The sequence below is a fragment of the Dermochelys coriacea genome, chromosome 7 (genome assembly GCF_009764565.3).
Source record: "Dermochelys coriacea isolate rDerCor1 chromosome 7, rDerCor1.pri.v4, whole genome shotgun sequence".
NCBI classification, from domain to species: Eukaryota; Metazoa; Chordata; order Testudines; family Dermochelyidae; genus Dermochelys; species Dermochelys coriacea.
In genome coordinates this window covers 70689316-70712076 of record NC_050074.1, presented here as the reverse complement: position 1 = coordinate 70712076, position 22761 = coordinate 70689316, and the positions used below count along the sequence as shown (strand labels likewise).

At 41.1% G+C, this 22761-nt stretch overlaps 1 protein-coding gene across 2 annotated transcripts in view; it reads right to left on the bottom strand.

Moving 5' to 3' along the window:
* The window catches only part of NRG3 (neuregulin 3), an 896691-nt gene that overhangs the window by 509658 nt on the left and 364272 nt on the right, over nt 1-22761 (bottom strand). For both annotated transcript variants that reach the window (XR_005294219.2, XM_038411630.2), the window contains exon 2: nt 5868-5997. Coding sequence is in view for 1 of the 2 variants with exons in the window: in XM_038411630.2 (XP_038267558.1) it covers nt 5868-5997 (130 nt within the window). In the remaining variant the exon portion in view is untranslated. The remainder of the gene's footprint in view (nt 1-5867; nt 5998-22761) is intronic.

Genomic DNA, 22761 nt, shown 5'->3' with positions numbered 1-22761 from the left:
GGCCCATTCTATAAAGCATCACCCCTTTCCCTTTATTGGGTTTTGGGGGTTCCTCTCCTCCTCGTGTTTATGTTCTATGGAAAGGAACCATCAGGACCTTTCCTTTTTCCAGTCCTTACTGAGAGTTGAGCAAAAGAAAAGGCAGAACAAAATAACGTAATCCAGAAGATAGGGGCTTGAAAGCTACAAATATTCTCTAAAACAGGGGTCAGCAACCTACGGTACGCGTGCCAAAGACGGCACGCAAGCCGATTTATTTTTATTTATTTTTTTTAAAATGGCATGCTGCTGCCTGACGGGTCCCAGCCACCAGCCCTACTGAGCCTGCTGCCAAACCCAGGCCAGGACCTCAGCATGCCATTAAAAATCCTGCCCGCCACAGCCTGCTCTTCTCCACCCCCCCCCCCCCGCGCCCCATCCCCACGGGGAGAGGGTGAAGAAGCCTGGTCTGCAGCAGCTGCTGCAGGGCAGACAAGCTCCCCCTCCCCCGCCTCTCCCCAGCATGCTGGGTTCCTGCCCCTCCTCCTCCTCCTCCCTCCCTGCCACTGATCAGCTGATGGCCCTTGAGAGGAGGGGGAGAAGCAGAGCTGCAGTGAGCTCACTGCTCCGGGGAGGAGGCGGAGAAGAGGTGGGTACGGGGCCTTGGGGATGGGTGGTGGAATCGGGGCATATTCCCTCCAGCCCCCTGCTGTGGGAGCCACTCTGGGCAGGGGGTTGGGAGCACCCCCACAATCCCAGCCCACACCCCCAGCCCTCTGCACTGACCCCTGCACCCCCCCGCACCCCCAGCCCTCTGCCCTGACTCCTGCACCTTTTCACACACACCTCCACGCTCCATGCCCTGACTCTTGCACCCCCTACATTCTCACCTCCACCCTGAGCACCAAATGGGAACTCCTGCACCCCCCTCCCCACATTCCCATCTGCACCCCTCGCACCAAATGGGAGCTTCCCAGGTAAGTACTCCACACCCAAACCTCCTGCCCCAACCCTGAGTCCCCTCCCTCATTCTAGCTTCTGGCCAGATCCTGCACCCCAACTCCCAGCCTGCTCCTTCACCCCCAGCCCTGTACTCAGTGCACTCCCATCCTCAGCTCAGTGCAGAGAGAGAAGAAGAGAATGGGCTAGAACCAGGGAGAAAGTAGGTACCCACTCTGTGGGCAGGGCCAGGATCCCAGACCGGCAGTGGGCTGAACGGGGCTGGCAGCCGGGACCGGGCTGGCAGGAGCCGGCAGACAGAACCCCAGACAGGCAGCTGGCTGAGCTGCTCAACCCACCGCCAGTCTGGGGTCCCGGCCACCGGCCCCGCTCAGCTCACTGCCAGTCTGGGGTTCTCACTGCAGGCCCTGCTCAGCCTGCTGCCGGCCTGGGTGAACAGAACCCCATGCTGGCAGCGGGCTGAGCGGGCCAACAGTGTAAGATCAGCATTTTAAATTTATTTTTAAATGAAGCTTCTTAAAGATTCTGAAAACCTTGTTTACTTTACAATAGTTTAGTTATATAATATATAGACTTGTAGAGAAAGACCTTCTAAAAACATTTCAATACATTACTGGCACGCAAAACCTTAAATTAAAGTGAATAAATGAAGACTTGGCACACCGTTTCTGAAAGGTTGCCGACACCTGCTCTAAAATAAAACCTTATTTAAAAGAAAGACACAGAAAACGTTATTTCAGACACCAAAGTCTGCATTTAACTTGGTTTGTATATAGTCAGATACTAGCATGTTCGTTGCTCAACAATTGACCCATTATTTTATAAACTGATATACAGATAACCTTATCACAGATTCAGCAAATGAAGCTGTTTGCAAAAATCAGTTATAAAAAAATTAGGCCACATTATATGTTTGTGCTACCTCTAAATTTATAACTTAAGACTTCAGTTTTAAGAAAAAGCATTCCTATTCAGTAAGCGAACTTCAGCCCAGGGAATAGCTATGTCTGAGAAGTTTTTTCTAGTGCCAATCTACACAATTTGTGGGCAGGCTAATGCTATCATACCTTAATATTTCTGAACACCAGACACACACATTTGAAAATAGAATGCAAAACCAGTACAAAGTGCATCCTTGTTTATGAATGGATGTGAGAATCCAAGAGAAACTTGGTGGTTTTCCTCCTTATACACATTTCTATCTCTAAGTATTGGCACAAGTTAGAATTTCAACCAAACATGGCTATTGAAACTGTTTTCTACCATTCTCTATTTTAGTTGAAGAGTGAGCTAATCTATCATAACTAGGAATGAGGCCAAATACTTTCATACCTTGGGGTGCCAAACAGGGTCAGCGTTTTGTTTTGTTTTTTAAGATCATTCTCTAAGTACAAGATACACTAGAGGAACTGGACACAGAGCTCCATCTGTGTATCACAGCTTTCAGCCACCTTCGTATCCCATTTCTGGGAGTTCAGATTAGTCCCTGACAATTTAGAGCAGCCCAAATGCTGCTTTAAGTTTGCCAGTTTGCAGCAGATCCCAAAGGAAAAGTTATGTCAGCAGGGATTGGCAGCAGGTATCATTCCCTAGCCATGCATTCTTTTGCTCCCTAATCCAGTGGGGATTGGGAGGGGTGGCACAGAGGCAGCTATAATGGCTTTTCTCAGCTCATGGATTCCCCCATGCTGATGGAATCCCCAGCCGCCCACATAGGAAAGCTTTAAACTCCCTTTGTGCTGCCAGTGGCATAATGGCAGAGCTTGGATGGTCAAGTATCTTGCTCAAAATCTTTAATTGCTGAAAGAACTATTAAAATTTGTTTCTACAGAAACAGCACTCCTATATTTATACACTCTCACAAAAAGTTATCAGATGAAATATTTAATTAACATTGTTGTGACCTGAGCAATGTGAGCCCAACGATTGTGTCAACATCAAGGTCTGCAAAATTCAGATGTTCTGCTTGCTTAACTCCCGTTGAAATAAATAGTTCTACTCATGGATCAGGTGCAGAATCAAACCCTAATGAGAATGTACTATATAACTTAGTTTTATCTCTAAATCTTGAAAATGTGTGTGGTGATATAACAGAATGACTATCATCAATGCGAGTCACACAATACTCATATAAACCAGAAAAATTGCTAACTATTTTTCTGTACCAGTCAGCTGTACTAATGTTCCCAATGGCATAAGTGCTAATGAAGTTGTGTTTAGTCTGCTCTGAGACAGTAGTAATGTGACAGAGCAGGAAAAAATGCCTATACCCCATCCACACTAGTGCTGACACCATTAATGGCACTGGTGCTGGGGGAAAAAGGAAAATTAAAATTTGTACCTGAATCCTAGCCTCAAAATTTAAAGGACAAAGTAATTATTGCCCCATTGAAATGGGGAGTCAATATCGGATGCTATGTTATAATAAATTCAGTTTATTCAGGGCAAAGATGATGTTATTTTCTCAGATATTCAGTGAGGGATGCCTTCTTATACATTGGGTACCTCTAACCTTATGGAAAAGGTACAGAATTTAACAGAACATGCTAACCTTTCTATAGATTTTTTTTTGAACCACCTTTTATAGATTACTATGAAGATTTCTATTATGCTATAGAGTTTTTTAGACGATCCAAGCATGTATAAAAGACCTTGTTGTTCTTAAATTTTATACGTTTTAGAGTAATTTCTACAGAATCCTATTACAGCATTTCCCTGGAGTCTTATAAATGTGTGACATGCACCTTTTTTCTGTGGGCAAAGCAAAGCAGGAGAAGAAGGAAGGTGAAGATCTCATCCACACAATGATGGATAACTCAATATTCTCTCTCTCATGTGTCATGGCCAGAAGCCTGAATGGACCTGCCAGTGAATCTTATTCACATGAGAAACAACAACATGAAATAGTGTTTTTCTGTAATGGTGTACCAGTATCAGGAAAGCTGCAGTACCAATGCCATATCATTATTCTGAGAGAACCACCATTTAAGTGACATTATGGCCACAGTGAATAAGCAGGAACTTGGGGAGGACAAGCAAAGTGAAAGACCTTGAAAGTGAAACAAAGAAAATTGCAGTTCATTGTGAATATTTATTCCTGATGGTATTTAATCATTATAACCCATATACAATTACAAAAAAAGACTGTGCCAAATATCTGCTGACAGAAATGAGCTGGCTAACAAGGACTATATTAACTTCCACTAGCTTATTTTCTGTTGGTTTTGTTTAATCTGCCTCCCCAGAAAATGAAAAGTACCCAAATATTTGACAGATTCCCTACACTGTAGTTTTCTTAATGTCCAAATGAAGGCTACAAATTGCTTACCTGCCTTAATAAAACAATTTTTAAAAATAGGTATAAAATTTCATGATGGTTTGGTTAGGAGATGTCATTTTTCATGCTGAATGATTCAGAAGAATTAATTTAAGTGTGTCATAGGAGAAGAGTAAATAATGAAGAGAGATGAATGATCACTGAAGCATATACAAATTGAAAGGGAAAACAAATTACCAGCACAACACTAAAGATAGGTTTCAGAGTAGCAGCCGTGTTAGTCTGTATTCGCAAAAAGAAAAGCAGTACTTGTGGCACCTTAGAGACTAAAATTTATTAGAGCATAAGCTTTCGTGAGCTACAGCTCACTTCATCGGATGCATCCGATGAAGTGAGCTGTAGCTCACGAAAGCTTATGCTCTAATAAATTTGTTAACACTAAAGATAAAAAGCTTTGAGGGATATCTTTCTGATAATTTGATTGGTGCATTAACCTTTAACAGCCCAACTTTCAAACATGGGCACTCAAAGAAGAGGGGTGAAATTTTCAAAAGCACCTAGATGATTTAGGACCTTACAAGCCTAAATCTCATTGAAAGTCACTGGGACTTAAGACCTTAAGAGCCTAAGTTATATTTAGGCTCCTAAATTAGCTATGTGTTGCAATGCTAAGTGCAGGAATGCCTGAATACTTTTAAAAATCTGAGCCTTAGTCTCAAAGTTTTGTAGGTGCTTTTGAAAATTTTACCACAGCTTTCTCTCATATATGGATGTCTCAGTTTGGCATTTACGCTTGTAAATATCCATTTTGTGTGTCTGTACTGTATGCCAATTAAAGTGCCCAAAAAGGAGGATTTGAATGTTCTTGTTATGGGATCCTGTTTCAGATGGGTTCTATTTAAAATATTTTGATATTTAAAAATAAAAACACAGCTGTCTGCATTATTTTCTCATTTGTTTTCATTTTGAGGACAGAGTTAAAAGGATTCCTTCTCTTCCTTCTGCCCCACTTATATTGGCCAGAATCTAATATTTATTATGATGAATCACTTTTTCATCAATCTTTAAAATCGCTTTCTACTTCAAAAATTACATACTTTCTATATAACACCAGAAAGGTGACAGACAAATAAGAGTAAAGGAGTCAAAATGCACATAAGCTTCATGACAGCTCCACAACCCTTTTCTCCAGTGTCAGATATAACCACTGTTAATCCTTTAGATCCATGAATAGATCTTTTTTCCCCTAGTTGAGCACTAGTATCAATATGCTGATCTGACTATGCAAATACATGAAAACTGATCATTTAAAACATCAAGTTAAGGTAATTGCTTAAAATTGTCCGAATAAAAATAAATTTCTGAATCTCTGCTGGATTGTCATTTTGGAAAACACTGGGATATTAAGAATTCTCATCAACGCAGCCAATCAAAGAAGCATTGCTGCTTCTTTCCCTACTTTAGTCCTACAAAAATAACACTACAGATTAGAAAAATCAAGCAAGACAGACCCAATCATCTGTACTTTCCACAAATTTGTATACGTACATGTGATTTCTAGGTCAATATTTATTTTGTGAATGTTGTATCCTTGGATGTTACCAAATCTTTTTGCAAGTTTTTTGCCAAAACATTTTGTGCAGTGACTTACCGGCAGTGTTTGTGTGATCCTGTTAAGGTTTCAATCACAAAGCATTCCCCATCATTGAGACAATATGCAAGATCCTTGTCTTTGCATGGCTTAAAGTGCTCAGATCGCTCAGTGGAATACGTTGTGGTATCTGTGGAGAAAACATAGGGAGAGAAATGCCATTAGACTACCATCGAAATGTAGGATGCCATTAAAAATTGCATTAAAGACCTTTGGAATCTAGTCCAGCAACCATGTTTACATACAGAGGTGCCAATTTAGATCCATGTTAAATGACAATGATGTTGCACTGTTCACTGCATTGATCAATTTCCATTAAAACCTTAGTAATTTTTCCCTTTGTTGCTGTACTTTTAGAAATCTGTCATATTTGACCTGTGGCTTCTGCAGCGAAGTATCACAGAAATAGCAACGTTTCACCCTTAGACCATCCACATTTATGGAGAGAATAACAGGCAGAGTTTATTTCCAGTCAGAGCTGGTTAAATTTTTTGAATTCAACTTATTTTCTTCTGAAAAATGGCTTTTTTTTCATATTTTTTAAAAAATTCCAGTACAAGTCAAACAATATTCAACCATTAAGAAGAAGAGGTAATGAAGAAAGGGTGAAAAGGGTCTACTCAAGATTCTCATTCAGAAAGGGCCTGGATTTCAGACCCCTTTCACCTAAGCTATGTCATTTTCAGGGATATAGTCTTCCAGCTGTATGGGAAACATGTAATGACTAAGTTTTAGAGGAACACAAAACTTAGTTTAAGCTATAGAAGGAAAAACATGGAAGTACACAATTGAATATAGTCTTAAAATTCGGCCTCCTTTTCTGCTGCCGGATCCATTTAAGAAACCCCTCCCAAAAACAAGCCCAATTTCTGCGTTTTTTTTCATGGGTTTGGCATTTCTGATTACAATACGCTGTTGCAAAAGGTTAAGACCAAAAACAAAAGAAGTCCCTTGCAATTTAAACACACTTCTTATCCCTCACTCTAACTGCCCCATCCTCCACCACCACTCCCCCTCCTCCAGATTGGCCATACTAAAAAAAAAATTCATTTAATAACATTCTACAGCTGGCAGTAAACTGCTTCATTAGCTTTCTTTGTTTTTCCCGTTTGTGAGAAAAGACAGTTTGAAGCATTTATTCACTTAGATTCAACTGCTCAGAAGTACAGGAAGCATAAGAAAGAAAAAAAAAAGATTTGACTTTATACTACAGTCTTGATTACTTTCTAGGAAAGTACTGAGAAATATCAGTGACTGTCATTTTGGGGAAGTACTGTCTAAGTTTAAATGCACTATGCGGTTAATTTGCATTTTAATGCAGTTTACTGTACACAGAAGTCAGCTTTAACCATATGGCCATGTCTGCATTAGAAATACTTATACCAGTGTAGTTACACTTATGCAAACCCCACATATAGTACTCAAAGGAAATATGGGGAAGCTGCACCAACATAAACCCCATTTAAAGTCGGATATGCACTTTTTTCCAAAAAGATATATAGAAAGTAATACATCTTGCTTAATCCTGCACCCTCTCAGTTTGCCAAATTCAAGTGAGACCAGTGTTCATTTTCATTGCAAAGCAAAATCTTCCTGCTCAGAAACCTGTTCCTTGTTTAGGTACGAACATTTTATATTCAGATCTTTGCCCCAATTTAAATAGGATCTTCAAGATTGTAAACTGTGTGTGTATGCGCTGCAGGTTCTACCAGAATTCATATAACGAGCAACAATAAGTTCATGGTCAGAGTAGTTTATTTTTAAATTTATATACAAGGCTCCACAATAATTATGATTAACATGCTAATTGAATTGATAGAGAGGAAGAGGCAAGACTCATGGAACAATGACCTTCAGCTCCAGCTGCTCTGCAACAAGGCCCAAAGTTGGACATATTCATGAGATAGTCATGGGGAGAACCAGAGAAAGCTGACAATATGGTTGGCATAAGCAATATTAATTGGGACAAATTGTGTGTCTGAGGAACAGGATTGCATTGAAGGCCGTGGAAGTATATACAATATACCACTTTAATGAATATCGTCTCACCTCTTCTTCTTTTGGGTTTGCTCATGCTCTGAGATGCCACCTGGGAATAGTCCCTGCAAATGTGCAAATTCCTTGCATGGGGAAGGTTAACATAAAGAAGATCTCTGTATCTTCCACATCCCCATGCACAAGGGGCAGGAACAGTCTGGCTCCTTAATGTGTAAAGAATTTTGTATCTGTTTTGGAAATTGGAATCATGTCCCTTGAGTTCTCCATTCAGTGTTTTCAGCTGAAGATATGAAGGATGACTGGGTTTCTAAGAGATCAGAATTTTAGTTATCTTGTTTCCCCACGATGTTACATGCTTTTGTTGCAGCTTCATTATATATTTAAAATAAGTGTTTAGAACACGTTGTTCTAAATAGAACCATAGCCAGGAATTTAGGGGAAAAATGGGAAAGTATTATAGGGGCTACAAATATATGTTTGAACTCTTCCTGACTGGATTCTTCCTTAAGCCGATTACTTTGAAGGATCCTTCTTTTGTAACTGATCTCTACCACTCTCCACCCTACTGTCAATACTAAAGTTCCCTTCCCCTGAATTAATTGCCCCTACTCTTGGTTTAGCTCAAGTTCTTGTGGGCAGCTGACATGACACCATCAAATTAGGCCTGAATAAAGACTGGGAGTGGCTGGATCACTACAAAAATATTTTTCCCTCTGTTGATATTCTCACCTTCTTGTCAACTGTTGGAAATGGTAACATCCACCCTAATTGAATTGGCTTCATTAGCACTGATCCCCCATTTGGAAAGGCAATTCCCATCTTTTCATGTGCTGTGTATTTATACCTATATACTGTATTTTCCACTCCATGCAGCTAATGAAGTGGGTTGTAGCCCACAAAAACTTATGCCCAAATAAATTTGTTAGTCTCTAAGTTGCCACAAGGACTCCTCATTTTTATTCAAAAATATTTAACTGTTGGGGTTGGAAGGCTCTCATGCAGGCCCAGATTTTCTCATAAGGGATATATAAATGCCAATAACCCATGGCTTGGTTCCTCTATTTTGCTGAGCTGCCCCCCCCCCTTAGTTACTGATAAGATTAGTAAATGTAGCTGTTCTTTCTTATAGCTCCATCCTTCTTGTCCCCTTTGGACTTAATTCAAGTCTATTTTATATTAAGTATAAAGTAATCTAGTGGTGGATAAGCTTAGCTCCTAGTGCTAAGGCCAGTTTGCGGCCTCTTGAACAAACCCTTTGCAAGTAGAATCAATCTTCGACAGAACTATTTCATTCAGAGAATGTCAAATGCCAGGGATCATGGGATTTCTGCTGGAACCCTTCCTGTTAAGTTAGGATGCAGAATGTCGAGGTTCGTTTCTCACTTTCCTTTTGTCTCATGTCCTCTGCAAAGCAAGTCAAGGAGAACATGAATGATTCTAGTGGTCCCAGCTTGAACAATCTGTTTTCAGAGGTCATTGATTTAGCAAGCGGAAGCAGAATTGGGTTTAAGTTTCATGGACAGAATTTCGGATCCTTCATTTAGCAGTTTAGATTTTAGGACCTTAGTTCAAACCTTAAGTTGTTTGAAATATAAAAATGAGTGAAACATTTAGTAGGCTTTTTTAAATTGAAGTATTTTTGTACAGTGTTTAGGTCTAAAAGTATTCATTATATTCCTCTTATCTTTTCTCTCCTAAATCTGGAATTATTCATTCAATCTCCTTCTCTGCCACCTACCAACACAGCTTATTTCTTGAATGTTCCTGAGAGAGATCAGCTGCTTTTGACATGGTCAGAATTTGGGTACACTAAATATTCCCCAAGTTCTGTGCTCAGCATTTCCAATTTGTTCTTTTGTGTGCTGGTAGTAACAATGTTTTGACTGTGGAGGCATCTAGATAGACTTATGTGTAGTGCTGGGGAGAAGCCGGTGGTCATGGTACATGTAGGTACCAATGATGCAGGGAAGGGTAGGAGAAACATCCTGGAGGTCAAATTTAGGCTGCCAGGAAAGAGACTGAAATCCAGGACCTTTATGGTAGCATTCTCAGAAATGCTTCCACTTCCATGCACAGGGCCAGGTAGGCAGGCAGATAATGGTGTAGGGAGGAGAGGTTTAGATTTATTAGGAACTGGGGAAACTTTTGGGATAGGGGGAACCTATACAGGGCTCTACCTAACCCAAAGTGGATCCAGACTTCTGGCACTTAACATTAAAAAGGTTGCAGAACAGTTTTTAAACTAAGATGGGCAGAAGCAGATTGCTGCAGAGGAGCATGTGGATTGGACAGAGACTTCTGAGAGGAGAGTCTATTGATAGAGATTCTCTAGGTTTTAGTCAGGAGGCGAGGATGGACGAGGATAAAGTATGGGCCAGATCAGATGAGAAACATTCACAAAAAATGTGACATGTCAGAAAAGGGCAGACAAACAACCAGTGACAAGTTTTTAAAGTGCTTGTACACAAATGCTAGAAGTCTAAATAATAAGATGGGTGAACTAGAGTATCTTGTGTTAAAGGAGAATATTGATATAATAGGCATCACAGAAGCCTGGTGGAGTGAGAACAATCAATTTGACCATCATTCCAGGATACAAAATATATCGCAAGGACAGAACAGCTCATCGGGGGTGCGGGGGATGGGGAGAATGGCACTATATGTAAAAGAAAATGTAGAATCAAATGAAATCTTAAATGAATCCACATGTTCCATAGAATCTCTATGGATAGTAATGCCATGCTCTAATAAGAATATAACAATAGGGATCTATTATCAACCACCTGACCAGGACAGTGATAGTGACTACAAAATGCTGAGGGAGATTAGAGAGGGTCTCAAAATAAATAACTCAAGAATAGTGGGGGATTTCAATTATCTACATATTGACTGGGTACATGTCACCTCCGGATGAAATGCAGAGACAAAACTTCGATACTTTAAATGACTGCTTCTTGGAGCAGCTGGTACAGGAACTCACAACGGGAGAGGCAATTCTTGATTTCATCCTGAGTGGAGCACAGGATCTGCTCCAAGAGGTAAATATAACAGGACCACTTGGAAATAGTGACCATAATATAATATGTAACATTCTTGTGGTAGGAAGAACAACTCAGCAGCCCAACACTGACATTTAATTTCAGAAAGGGGAACTATGCAAAAATGAGGAGGTTAAACAAAAATTAAAAGATACAGTGACTAGAGTGAAATTCCTGCAAGCTGCATGGACACTTTTCAAAGACACTATAATAGAGGCCCAACTTAAATGTATACCCCAAATTAAAAAACACAGTAAAAACTAAAAAAGAGCTACCAGGGCTTAACAACCATGTAAAAGAATCAGTGAGTTAAAAAGGCATCTTTTAAAAAGTGGAAGTCAAATCCTAGTGAGGTAAATAGAAAGGAGCATAAACACTGCTAAATTAAGTGTAAAAATGTAGTAAGAAAAGCCCAAAAAGGAGTTTGAAAAACAGCTAGCCAAAAACTCAAAAGGTAACAACAAAATGTTTAAGTACACCAGAAGCAGGAAGCCTGCTAAACAACCAGTGGGGCCCCTGGACGACTGAGATAAAAAAGAAGCACTTAAAGACGATAAAGTCATTGCAGAGAAACTAAATGAATTCTTTGCTTCAGTCTTCATGGCTGAGGATGTTAGGGAGATTCCCAAACCTGAGCTGTCCTTTGTAAGTGACTAATCTGAGGAATTGTCACAGATTGAGGTGTCATTAGGAGGTTTTGGAATTAATTGATAAACTTAACAGTAACAAGTCACCAGAACCAGATGGCATTCACCCAAGAGTTCTGAAAGAACTCAAATGTGAAATTGCAGAACTATTAACTATGGTTTGTAACCTGTCCTTTAAATCAGCTTTTGTACCCAATGACTGGAAGATAGCTAATCTGATGCCAATATTTAAAAAGGGCTGTAGAGATGATCCTGGCAATTACAGATCGGTAAGTCTAACATCAGTACCTGGCAAATTACCTGAAACAATAGTAAAGAATAAAATAGTCAGACACATAGAACATCATAAATTGTTGGGCAAAAGGCAACACTGTTTCTGTAAAGGGAAATCGTGTCTTACTAATCTATTAGAATTCTCTGAAGGGGTCAACAAACATGTTGACAAGGGGGATCCAGTGGACATAGTGTACTTAGATTTCACAAAGCCTTTGACAAGGTCCCTCACCAAAGGCTCTTAAATAAATTAATTTGTCATGGGATAAGAGGGAAGATCCTTGCATGGATTGAGAACTGGTTAAAAGACAGGGAACAAAGGGAAGGAATAAATGGTAAATTTTCAGAATGGAGGGGGTAACTAGTGGTGTTCCCCAAGGGTCAGTCCTAGGACCAATCCTATTCAACATATTTATAAATGATCTGGAGAAAGGGGTAAACAGTGATGTGGCAAAGTTTGCAGATGATAGTTAAGACCAAAGTAGACTGAAGAACTTCAAAAAGATCTCACCAAACTAAGTGATTGCGCAACAAAACGGCAAATGAAATTTAATGTGGATAAATGTAAAGTAATACACATTTGGAAAAAATAACCCCAACTCTACATACAATATGATGGGGGCTAATTTAGCTACAACTAATCAGGAAACAGATCTTGGAGTCATCGTGGACAGTTCTCTGAAGACGTCCACGCAGCGTGCAGCAGCAGTCAAAAAAGGAAACCGGATGTTAGGAATCATTTAAAAAGGGAGAGAGAATAAGACCGAGAATATCTTATATAAACCATGGTACACCGACATCTTGAATACTGCGATCAGAGGTGGTCCCCTTATCTCAAAGATATACTGGCATTAGAAAAGGTTCAGAAAAGGGAAACTAAAATGATTAGGGGTTTGGAACGCGTCCCATGAAAGGAGAGATTAAAGAGGCTAGGACTTTTCAGCTTGGAAAAGGAGAGACTAAGGGGGGATATGATAGAGGTATATAAAATCATTAGTGGTGTGGAGAAAATGAATAAGGAAAAGTTATTTACTTGTTCCCATAATAAAAACTAGGGGCCACCAAATGAAATTAATGGGCAGCAGGTTTAAAACAAATAAAAGGAAGTTCTTCTTTACACAGCACACTGTCAACCTGTGGAACTCCTTACCTGAGGAGGTTGTGAAGGCTAGGACTATAACAGGGTTTAAAAGAGAACTGGATAAATTCATGGAGGTTAAGTCCATTAATGGCTATTAGCCAGGATGCGTAAAGAATGGTGTGTCTAGCCTCTGTTTGTCAGAGGGTGGAGATGGATGGCAGGAGAGAGATCACTTGATCATTACCTGTTGGGTTCACTCCCTCTGGGGCACCTGGCATTGACCACTGTCTGCAGACAAGATACTGGGCTGGATGGACCTTTGGTCTGACCAAGTATGGCTGTTCTTATGAGGCGGACTGATGTAAAACAGATGTTGATTTACAGTATCAGTGGAAAAGCATAGTATTGAGACAGCTGATATTCTAAATGCCTGCGATGCAGTGGAAGGCAGCATTACATGTCTACATATCTGTTATGGACAGCAGATCAGTTGCTTTGTTTTCTTGGAAAAGGAAAATATCTATTGGGTCCATATCCAACAGTACAGGCTTGGTATCTAAGCCAGTTTTAAAATGAATGAAATGCAAGGTCTTCCATCATTTGCTGTGGGAGACTATTCTACAGTCCACAGAGCTCATTCATAGGATTGTTTTCCAGACAGACAGCTTTAGTTATAGGTGAATTTAAGAAAAAAAAACCCACAGTATTCTAGGAATTCCCCATGTATCCCATGCATACAGTGTGCCAGTTTTGAAAGTCACTCCCTCTCTTTTGGTCTGCCACAGTCCAGATTTGTTAACCTTCCAGACACATGGCAAAGCCTATGTTTTTCCTCTTTTCTCTAAGGATGAGGAGAAGGGGGTGGGCTGGAGTGACTGAATTTATATATGGTTCTTGGTTTATATTTTTGATTGTAATTTCTGAGAGAGATATCTGGAGTACTGGTTGTCTGCCTTTTTTTATATTTTAAAATGCAAATAAATACAGATTACTCCCGAAGTGCTGAATTAAAAACCATACATGCTGTAGTGAAAGACTGGGCTAATACACTTGTTCCCCTCATCCTCCAATGTACAGGCACACACAAATACTTGTTAACACTTCTGTTTGTAAGTTTGCAAAGAAAGTGGCATAAAGCTAAGATACTTGTTCCATTAATGCTGTTGTAAACAACTAACCTCTCTGTTATCAAGTGATAAAAAAATACCATATGTCAAATCTCCACTCACTCATATGTGGAACTGAAATCTTTAGGCTTCAGAGTAGCAGCCGTGTTAGTCTGTATTCGCAAAAAGAAAAGTAGTACTTGTGGCACCTTAGAGACTAACAAATTTATCAGAGCATAAGCTTTCGTGAGCTACAGCTCACTTCATCGGATGCATTTGGTGGAAAAAACAGAGGGGAGATTGATATACCTATCAATCTCCCCTCTGTTTTTTCCACCAAATGCATCCGATGAAGTGAGCTGTAGCTCACGAAAGCTTATGCTCTGATAAATTTGTTAGTCTCTAAGGTGCCACAAGTACTACTATTCTTTTTGAAATCTTTAGATTAGCCAGTGGAAAGTAGTAAGCAGAAAACTGATTACATTACTTCACTTTTTTAAAAAAAAACTAATATTTGGAGTACCTGAAGGACTGAGGCAAGTCCACATTTTCAAAAAATCAGCCAACTTTTTAAATGCAGCCCCAGCCCTAACACAGCCACATCTACCTCTAGAACCAATGAAAGACAGCAAACCTCAACCAAAAAAACCACTTTCAAATCTAGACCCCCAGCCTCTATTTTAAAACACACCCACCTGCAACCCAGCATTATAAAGTGTTCAGCAATGTGTGTTGCAGTGTCTGTTCAGCTGCTACAGTATGTTTGCTGCACGAAGCACATTGGGAACTTTGTAAAATACTGTAGTGAAGACAGTAGAAAAGTAAAAAAACAAAAACAGAGCAAAAATAATATTCACAATCCTAAAACATATTTCCCCCAGAAGGACTCCCAATAGAAAGCCTGGACATTTCTCAACCACAACAATTTTTAAAATAAGAAAATGAGTAGTGAGACATGAAGACTGCCACACAAACAAACTAACTAATTTGAAACCACTAGAACACGCAAAAATTAAAACTGGGTTAAATCCTGGGCCCACTGAAGCCAATGGCAAAACTCCCATTGATATAAGGGGACCAGGATTTCACCCAGAACTTTTATGATCATGTACTTTGTGGGGGGAGCATACAATTAACCCCAATCCTGTAATCATTTCCAGGTAAGTAGACCCTCTGCTGTGGCCTATGTTTCATACAAGAGAAATACAACAGCATACATATTATTCTGTGTCTTCACATGCTCCATGTGTTAGATAAAAATATATGAATACTTCTACAATAGTGAGATTTGAGTTATGCGGGGGGGGAGGGGAAGGGGGGGAAGAAAGACACCAAGAGCCTGGCAACTCATTCTTTTGTAACAAGTTTAAATGCCTTTTAAGGACCTATGTTTAAGATTTAGCCTCATTCTACTGAATGAGGGTGAGTCCATGTTTAATAAATCAGTTATGATGAAGAAAAATATTCAAATCAAAGTGATTTTGATGCAATTATCATAGGCCAGAAAAAAATGCCATCAAATGGAGAGATTCTCTCTTTGGCAACACATTCTGTTGGTGGCGTTAGAGGAGGTGAAAAACAGCCCTGTTAATTAAAAAAAATCCCCCAAAGCTGCAGTGATAAATTACAGATAAAAGCTAAACACAGCATTCTACAAATTAAGCTTCTGCTGGAAAACAGTCAAGAGTTGTATTTGGTTTAATTAGCTTCTTTGAGCTAAATTTCCTAATACGTGCAAAAAATGCAAAAAAAAAATCACTCCTACTGTAACAATAATATTAAAGGAGTACTTGTGGCACCTTAGAGTAACAAATTTATTAGAGCATAAGCTTTCGTGAGCTACAGCTCACTTCATCGGATGCATTTGGTGGAAAAAAATAGAGGGGAGATTTATATACACACACAGAGAACATGAAACAATGGGTTTATCATACACACTGTAAGGAGAGTGATCACTTAAGATAAGCCATCACCAGCAGCAGGAGGGGGAAAGGAGAAAAACCTTTCATGATGACAAGCAAGGTAAGCTAATTCCAGCAGTTAACAAGAATATCTGAGGAACGGGGGGGGGGGGGGGGCTGGGGTGGGAGGGAGAAATAACATGGGGAAATAGTTTTACTTTGTGTAATGACTCCTCCATTCCCAGTCTCTATTCAAGCCTAAGTTAATTATATCCAGTTTGCAAATTAATTCCAATTCAGCAGTCTCTCGTTGGAGTCTGTTTTTGAAGCTTTTTTGTTGAAGGATAGCCACTCTTAGGTCTGTAATCGAGTGACCAGAGAGATTGAAGTGTTCTCCAACTGGTTTTTGAATGTTATAATTCTTGACGTCTGATTTGTGTCCATTCATTCTTTTACGTAGAGACTGTCCAGTTTGGCCAATGTACATGGCAGAGGGGCATTGCTGGCACATGATGGCATATATCACATTGGTAGATGCGCAGGTGAACGAGCCTCTGATAGTGTGGCTGATGTGATTAGGCCCTATGATGGTATCCCCTGAATAGATATGTGGACAGAGTTGGCAACGGGCTTTGTTGCAAGGATAGGTTCCTGGGTTAGTGGTTCTGTTGTGTGGTTTGTGGTTGCTGGTGAGTATTTGCTTCAGATTGGGGGGCTGTCTGTAAGCAAGGACTGGCCTGTCTCCCAAGATCTGTGAGAGTGATGGGTTGTCCTTCAGGATATGTTGTAGATCCTTGATGATGTGTTGGAGAGCTTTTAGTTGGGGGCTTCAAAGGTATACCTTCAAATCAGCGGCACTGTGATGGGTACCCGCATGGCCCCACAGTATGCCAACATTTTTATGGCTGACTTAGAACAACGCTTCCTCAGCTCTCGTCCCCTAATGCCCCTACTCTACTTGCGCTACATTGATGACATCTTCATCATCTGGACCCGTGGAAAAGAAGCCCTTGAGGAAGTCCACCATGATTTCAACAATTTCCATCTCACCATCAACCTCAGCCTGGATCATTCTACACAAGAGATCCACTTCCTGGACACTACGGTGCTAATAAGCGATGGTCACATAAACACCACCCTATATCGGAAACCTACTGACCGCTATTCCTACCTACATGCCTCTAGCTTTCATCCAGATCATACCACTCGATCCATTGTCTACAGCCAAGCTCTGCGATATCCGCATTTGCTCCAACCCCTCAGACAGAGACAAACACCTACAAGATCTCTATCATGCATTCCTACAACTACAATACCCACCTGCTGAAGTGAAGAAACAGATTGACAGAGCCAGAAGAGTACCCAGAAGTCACCTACTCCAGGACAGGCCCAACAAAGAAAATAACAGAACGCCACTAGCCGTCACCTTCAGCCCCCAACTAAAACCTCTCCAACACATCATCAAGGATCTACAACATATCCTGAAGGACGACCCATCACTCTCACAGATCTTGGGAGACAGGCCAGTCCTTGCTTACAGACAGCCCCCCAATCTGAAGCAAATACTCACCAGCAACCACAAACCACACAACAGAACCACTAACCCAGGAACCTATCCTTGCAACAAAGCCCGTTGCCAACTCTGTCCACATATCTATTCAGGGGATACCATCATAGGGCCTAATCACATCAGCGGCTCATTCACCTACGCATCTACCAATGTGATATATGCCATCATGTGCCAGCAATGCCCCTCTGCCATGTACATTGGCCAAACTGGACAGTCTCTACGTAAAAGAATGAATGGACACAAATCAGACGTCAAGAATTATAATATTCAAAAACCAGTTGGAGAACACTTCAATTTCTCTGGTCACTCGATTACAGACCTAAGAGTGGCTATCCTTCAACAAAAAAGCTTCAAAAACAGACTCCAACGAGAGACTGCTGAATTGGAATTAATTTGCAAACTGGATACAATTAATTTAGGCTTGAATAGAGACTAGGAAGGATGAGTCATTACACAAAGTAAAACTATTTCCCCATGTTATTTCTCCCCCCACCCCACCCCCCACTCAGATGTTCCTCAGATGTTCTTGTTAACTGCTGGAAATAGCCTACCTTGCTTGTCACCATGAAAGGTTTTCCTCCTTTCCCCCCCTGCTGCTGGTGATGGCTCATCTTAAGTGATCACTCTCCTTACAATGTGTATGATAAAACCCATTGTTTCATGTTCTCTGTGTGTGTATATAAATCTCCCCACTGTATTTTCCACCAAATGCATCCGATGAAGTGAGCTGTAGCTCACGAAAGCTTATGCTCAAATAAATCTGTTAGTCTCTAAGGTGCCACAAGTACTCTTTTTGTTTTTGTGAATACAGACTAACACGGCTGCTACTCTGAAACCTTTCATAGTAAAAAACGTGTGCCTTCTTTCTAATTAGAATTTATATCGCTTTAACTTCCAGTCGTTGGTTCTCTTTTTGCATTTCTCTGCTAGATTAAAGATCCCCTGCTTTCACAGGACAACATTCTGTCTTGTTCTCAGACAAAGAGAGGGGAACAACCAAGGAAAAAAAATACCAAAAGGGCCTGCAGGCCTGATCTCAGTCTGCTCACCAGTTCCAGCAGTAGATGAGGTGAAGTCTGCAGGCCAATAATGCCATAGGAAATGGCAGGCATTTTTCTGCAAGTGAGTCTGAGATTGTCAGTTTCCTGGTAATGTATATAAGTGGCGCATTTTTAATGAGTTATTTTACCTATCTATAAAATCTCCATTTATTTAAGTCGTATAATTAGAATAATCTACATTTTCAAAGTTGCAAATATTGTCTCATTGGAAAGTTCAAGTGGAATAAAGTATAAAGATTGTCTTTTGATTTATAGTTAAGGCCCATTGCTAAATACAGTAAAATTCCTTAAAGTGGAGGTGGGCATTAAATCATTCATTTGTACATTTTAGTGTCTTAATGGACAAATTATTCTTCAATTTTGAAGACAGAGGGATTTGTCTAGTCAGTGGTAAGAAAGGGGTTGTGGCTCCTTTAAGGGTTCCCACACACACACTTCCGTGAGGAGGAGTAACATCAGTGAGTGTTGGGCTGACCAGAAAGGGCTTAGGTGAGCCACTGGATCTGCTTTCCTGGAAGAGAGTATATATACCCCATTCCTCCAGACAGAGTTCTCTCTTCTTGCCTGTATCAACAACTCGCATCCATGGGATCATGATAGGATAGGGTTTTGTGGTCTGCTGTGGGCATTGTTCTAGTTGCCTACTTAGGTACTGGGAAATAATTTTTTCCCACAGCCAGGTAGGCCAAGATGGGTTTGCTCCTCCCCACAACCTCCTTCCATACAGCAGCTGAGTGACCAGTTGAGCTGGTAGGAGGTTAGGTCCGAGCTGTCAGCTTGGCAGACAACAGATTTTCAGTGTGGACAGATGTTCCATAGGGGGTATGGTCCCCTAATAAACCAGAGTTGGAAGCAGACTTAGGGGGAAGATATTCTCCTAAAGAAGATGAGGAATGGAGGTGGAGCTCCTAATGTCTAGTACAGTGAGGAGACAATCCCCTTTCCCCAGCCCTTTAGCACTCATACAAAGGGAGGACAGTAGGATCCCAGCAACTGTCTGGGACCAGGTTTGGAGGGAAGATGGCAGCCCTCAAATGAGTGAAAATGATTAAGGAAGGAGCAATGACCTGCACTGTACGAGTTATTGCCAAATAGTTCCCAGATGAGTTAACAGAGTTGCGGCCTAATTAAACCACTTTCCTTGCATCTTGTCATTCTTTCTGCATGGCTGGGTCAAATCTCTGTGGGTAAGACATCATAAGATGGGAAAATAAGATGGCCATATAAACAATCTAACACCAAAGATGCAATATTTTATAATGTAGAGATATTGTCAAAGGGCTGTTGCTAGTTCCTCTCATTGGCGTGTTATATTCTTGTTCCAAAGAGCTAGAAAGTCCTGAATAAAAATGCAGGAAAAATAATGCAATTTTAACCCTAAACTGGTACATGCTTCCAAGGCAGACAATCTAAGAGTTATTATTCACTATAGCATCTATCATTTTGACACTCTCATGGTCAGGGGATATACAATCAGACCATGAAACATTTACATTATTCTCACACTCCCTTCACATAAAGAGACCTATATATCATTCATTTTATTTTGTTTTTTAGTCTCATTTTCTCTCATTTGCTCTCCTTCTTACTGGCTGTTTGGATCTTTTACTTCAGTATCCCAAAAAGGGAGAGGGAGAGGGTCTAAAGCATTACTATCACAGCTCACCCACCCCCACCTCTGCCCCCACTCTACTGCTCTGTTTATGTTTATTTCTGTCCTTGTAACATGCATTGGTTATGACAGAAGTGGCCAATCAGCAGCTCCAGAGCCACATGTGGCTCTTTAGAAGATAATATGCAGCTCCTACCAGGAGCTGACTCTGGGGGAAAATGGTGGGTGCTCAGCACCCACTGGGATCACTATCAGCCTTCCACACCTACCCAGCGCCTTCTGCCTGCCGCACCCCCCATTAGCGCCTCCCCCTCCCTCCCACATGCCGTGATCAGCCATTTCGCAGCATTGAGGTGGCTCTGGGGGGGAGAGGGAGGAGAAAGGACGAGGCACCCAGCCCCCTCCCTTCACCCCAGAGCCTCCTCAATGCTGCAAATCAGCTGATTGCGGCAGGTGAGAGGCGCTGGGGGAGGGAGGAGCAAGGACCCAGTGTACAGCCTCCCCCTTGCCCTTCTCCAGTGCCGCCTCCTCCGTCCCCTTGCCTTCTGCCTGCTACCATCAGCTGTTTCACACCCACTCTGGAGATGCTCTGGGAAGAGGAGGGGGAACAGCGAGGACATGGCTCACTGGGGGAGGCGGCAGAATGGGGCAGGAAGAGGCAGGGTGGGGACTTAGTGAAATTGGTGGAGTGGGAGGCAGAGCCTGGGGCAGAGCCAGGGGTCCAGCAACCCTTGGCTAGCACCTGTGTCTCCTTGAATAAAGTAAAGTACACAGTGACTAGCCGGTGTGGAAATTTTTAATCGCAATTTTTCTTACACCATCTAACGGAAGGCAAGTGCAAACAGAAAGAAAATACAGAGATGAAAATTGAGGCTTTCAACAGGAGTGGAGAATAAGTACTTTTGCACTGAATGTAATGGAATGTAAAGGCCATGTGTCATCTTTGCATGATTTGTGTATCTCAGTTCAAATCGTCAAACTTGCAGCATCATTTCGCTTGTAGCCATGCACATATGGATCAAGAATTCCCACAAGGTTCTGAACTCCACACTTTAAAACTGAAAACTCTGGAAAAAAAACCCAAACAGATGTAGAAACCCAGTTCTTCACCAGATTTGCCAGCCATTCGCAGACTGTAATGTTAGCCTCCTATTACATGACCTGGCAAATAGCCCGTGCAAAGTCGTCCTACTCTGAAGGCGAGTTTATAAAAATGTGCCTCACTGATGCGATTTCAATCCTGTTACCAGAGAATAAGAATCTACTGAAGAAGATTTCTGGCCTGCAGCTTTCATGCCACACAATTGAATGCAGAATCTCTGACCTGAACAGAGATATCAAATCACAACTGCACTTGCAACTTCAGCAGTATGAGTATTTGAGCATCACTATGGATGAGTTGTGCAATGTACAGGATAAACCTTAATTATTGGTATTTGTCCAGACTGCGTCTGACTCCTCAATATCATGCCACTAAAGGACAGAACTCATGGATAAGATCTAAAGGAGGCACAGATGTTGCAAAACACCACTTCCCTTTACAGAAGCTCACTGCCATTGCAACAGATGGGGCCCAGTCCACGTGGTAATCTGTGAATGGTTTAGTAGGGCTTTGTAATTCTGATGAGATCTTTCTCGAATTTTGGACATTTCACTGTATTATTAATTGGGAGCACCTGACATCTAAAAATCTCAAATTTGATCACATCATGAAACCAGTCTTGCACATTGTGTATTTCAGTCACTCAAATGCACTCAATTACAGACAATTTCAAAATTTAAATTGAAGAACCGTATGAAGACTACTTCTCTGCTGATTTGCCATTTCACTGCACAGTTCAATGGATCTCGAGAAGTAAAGTTATTTCCCATTTTTTTGAGCTCCTGGAACCAATAAAATTGTTTATGGAGAAGCACAGAATATACTCTGAGCTTACAGATCCTGGGTGGGTTATAGACTTGGCGTTTCTTGCAGACATGCTGCTGCACAGAGCCATCCTTAGGCTTACGCAGCATATGCGGCTGCGTAGCACACCCGAAAATGTGGGGCACCCCGGGTCTTAGTGTCGATCCTCCCACCTCTTCCTATCCGTGTTCTGACCCTTCCTGCAAGCTCCCACCACAGCTGGCTGCTGCAGCCTGGTGAGTTTTCCTCAGGAGGGGATCTAGTACTTAAAAGTGAAAAAACCTTCCAGCCTGCCAGACCTATTAGCACAACATTGAAACTGTTAAAGAGCCATTCAAGTGGTAATAAGAAAAGGAGTACTTGTGGCACCTTAGAGACTAACAAATTTATTTGAGCATAAGCTTTCCTGTGCCACTGAATGCATCCAATGAATTGAGCTGTAGCTCACGAAAGCTTATGCTCAAATAAATTTGTTAGTTTCTAAGGTGCCACAAGTACTCCTTTTCTTTTTCCGAATACAGACTAACACGGCTGCTACTCTGAAACCTGTCAAATAGTAATGAAGCCATTTAACAGGCATTTGCCAACCCCCAGGTATATACTGTCAGTTTCTGAATTTACTGACAAACAGTTGTGCATTATTGTAATATACTCAGAACATGTTAGTCTACAGGACTCTAGTTTAAAATTTGCTTTAAAAG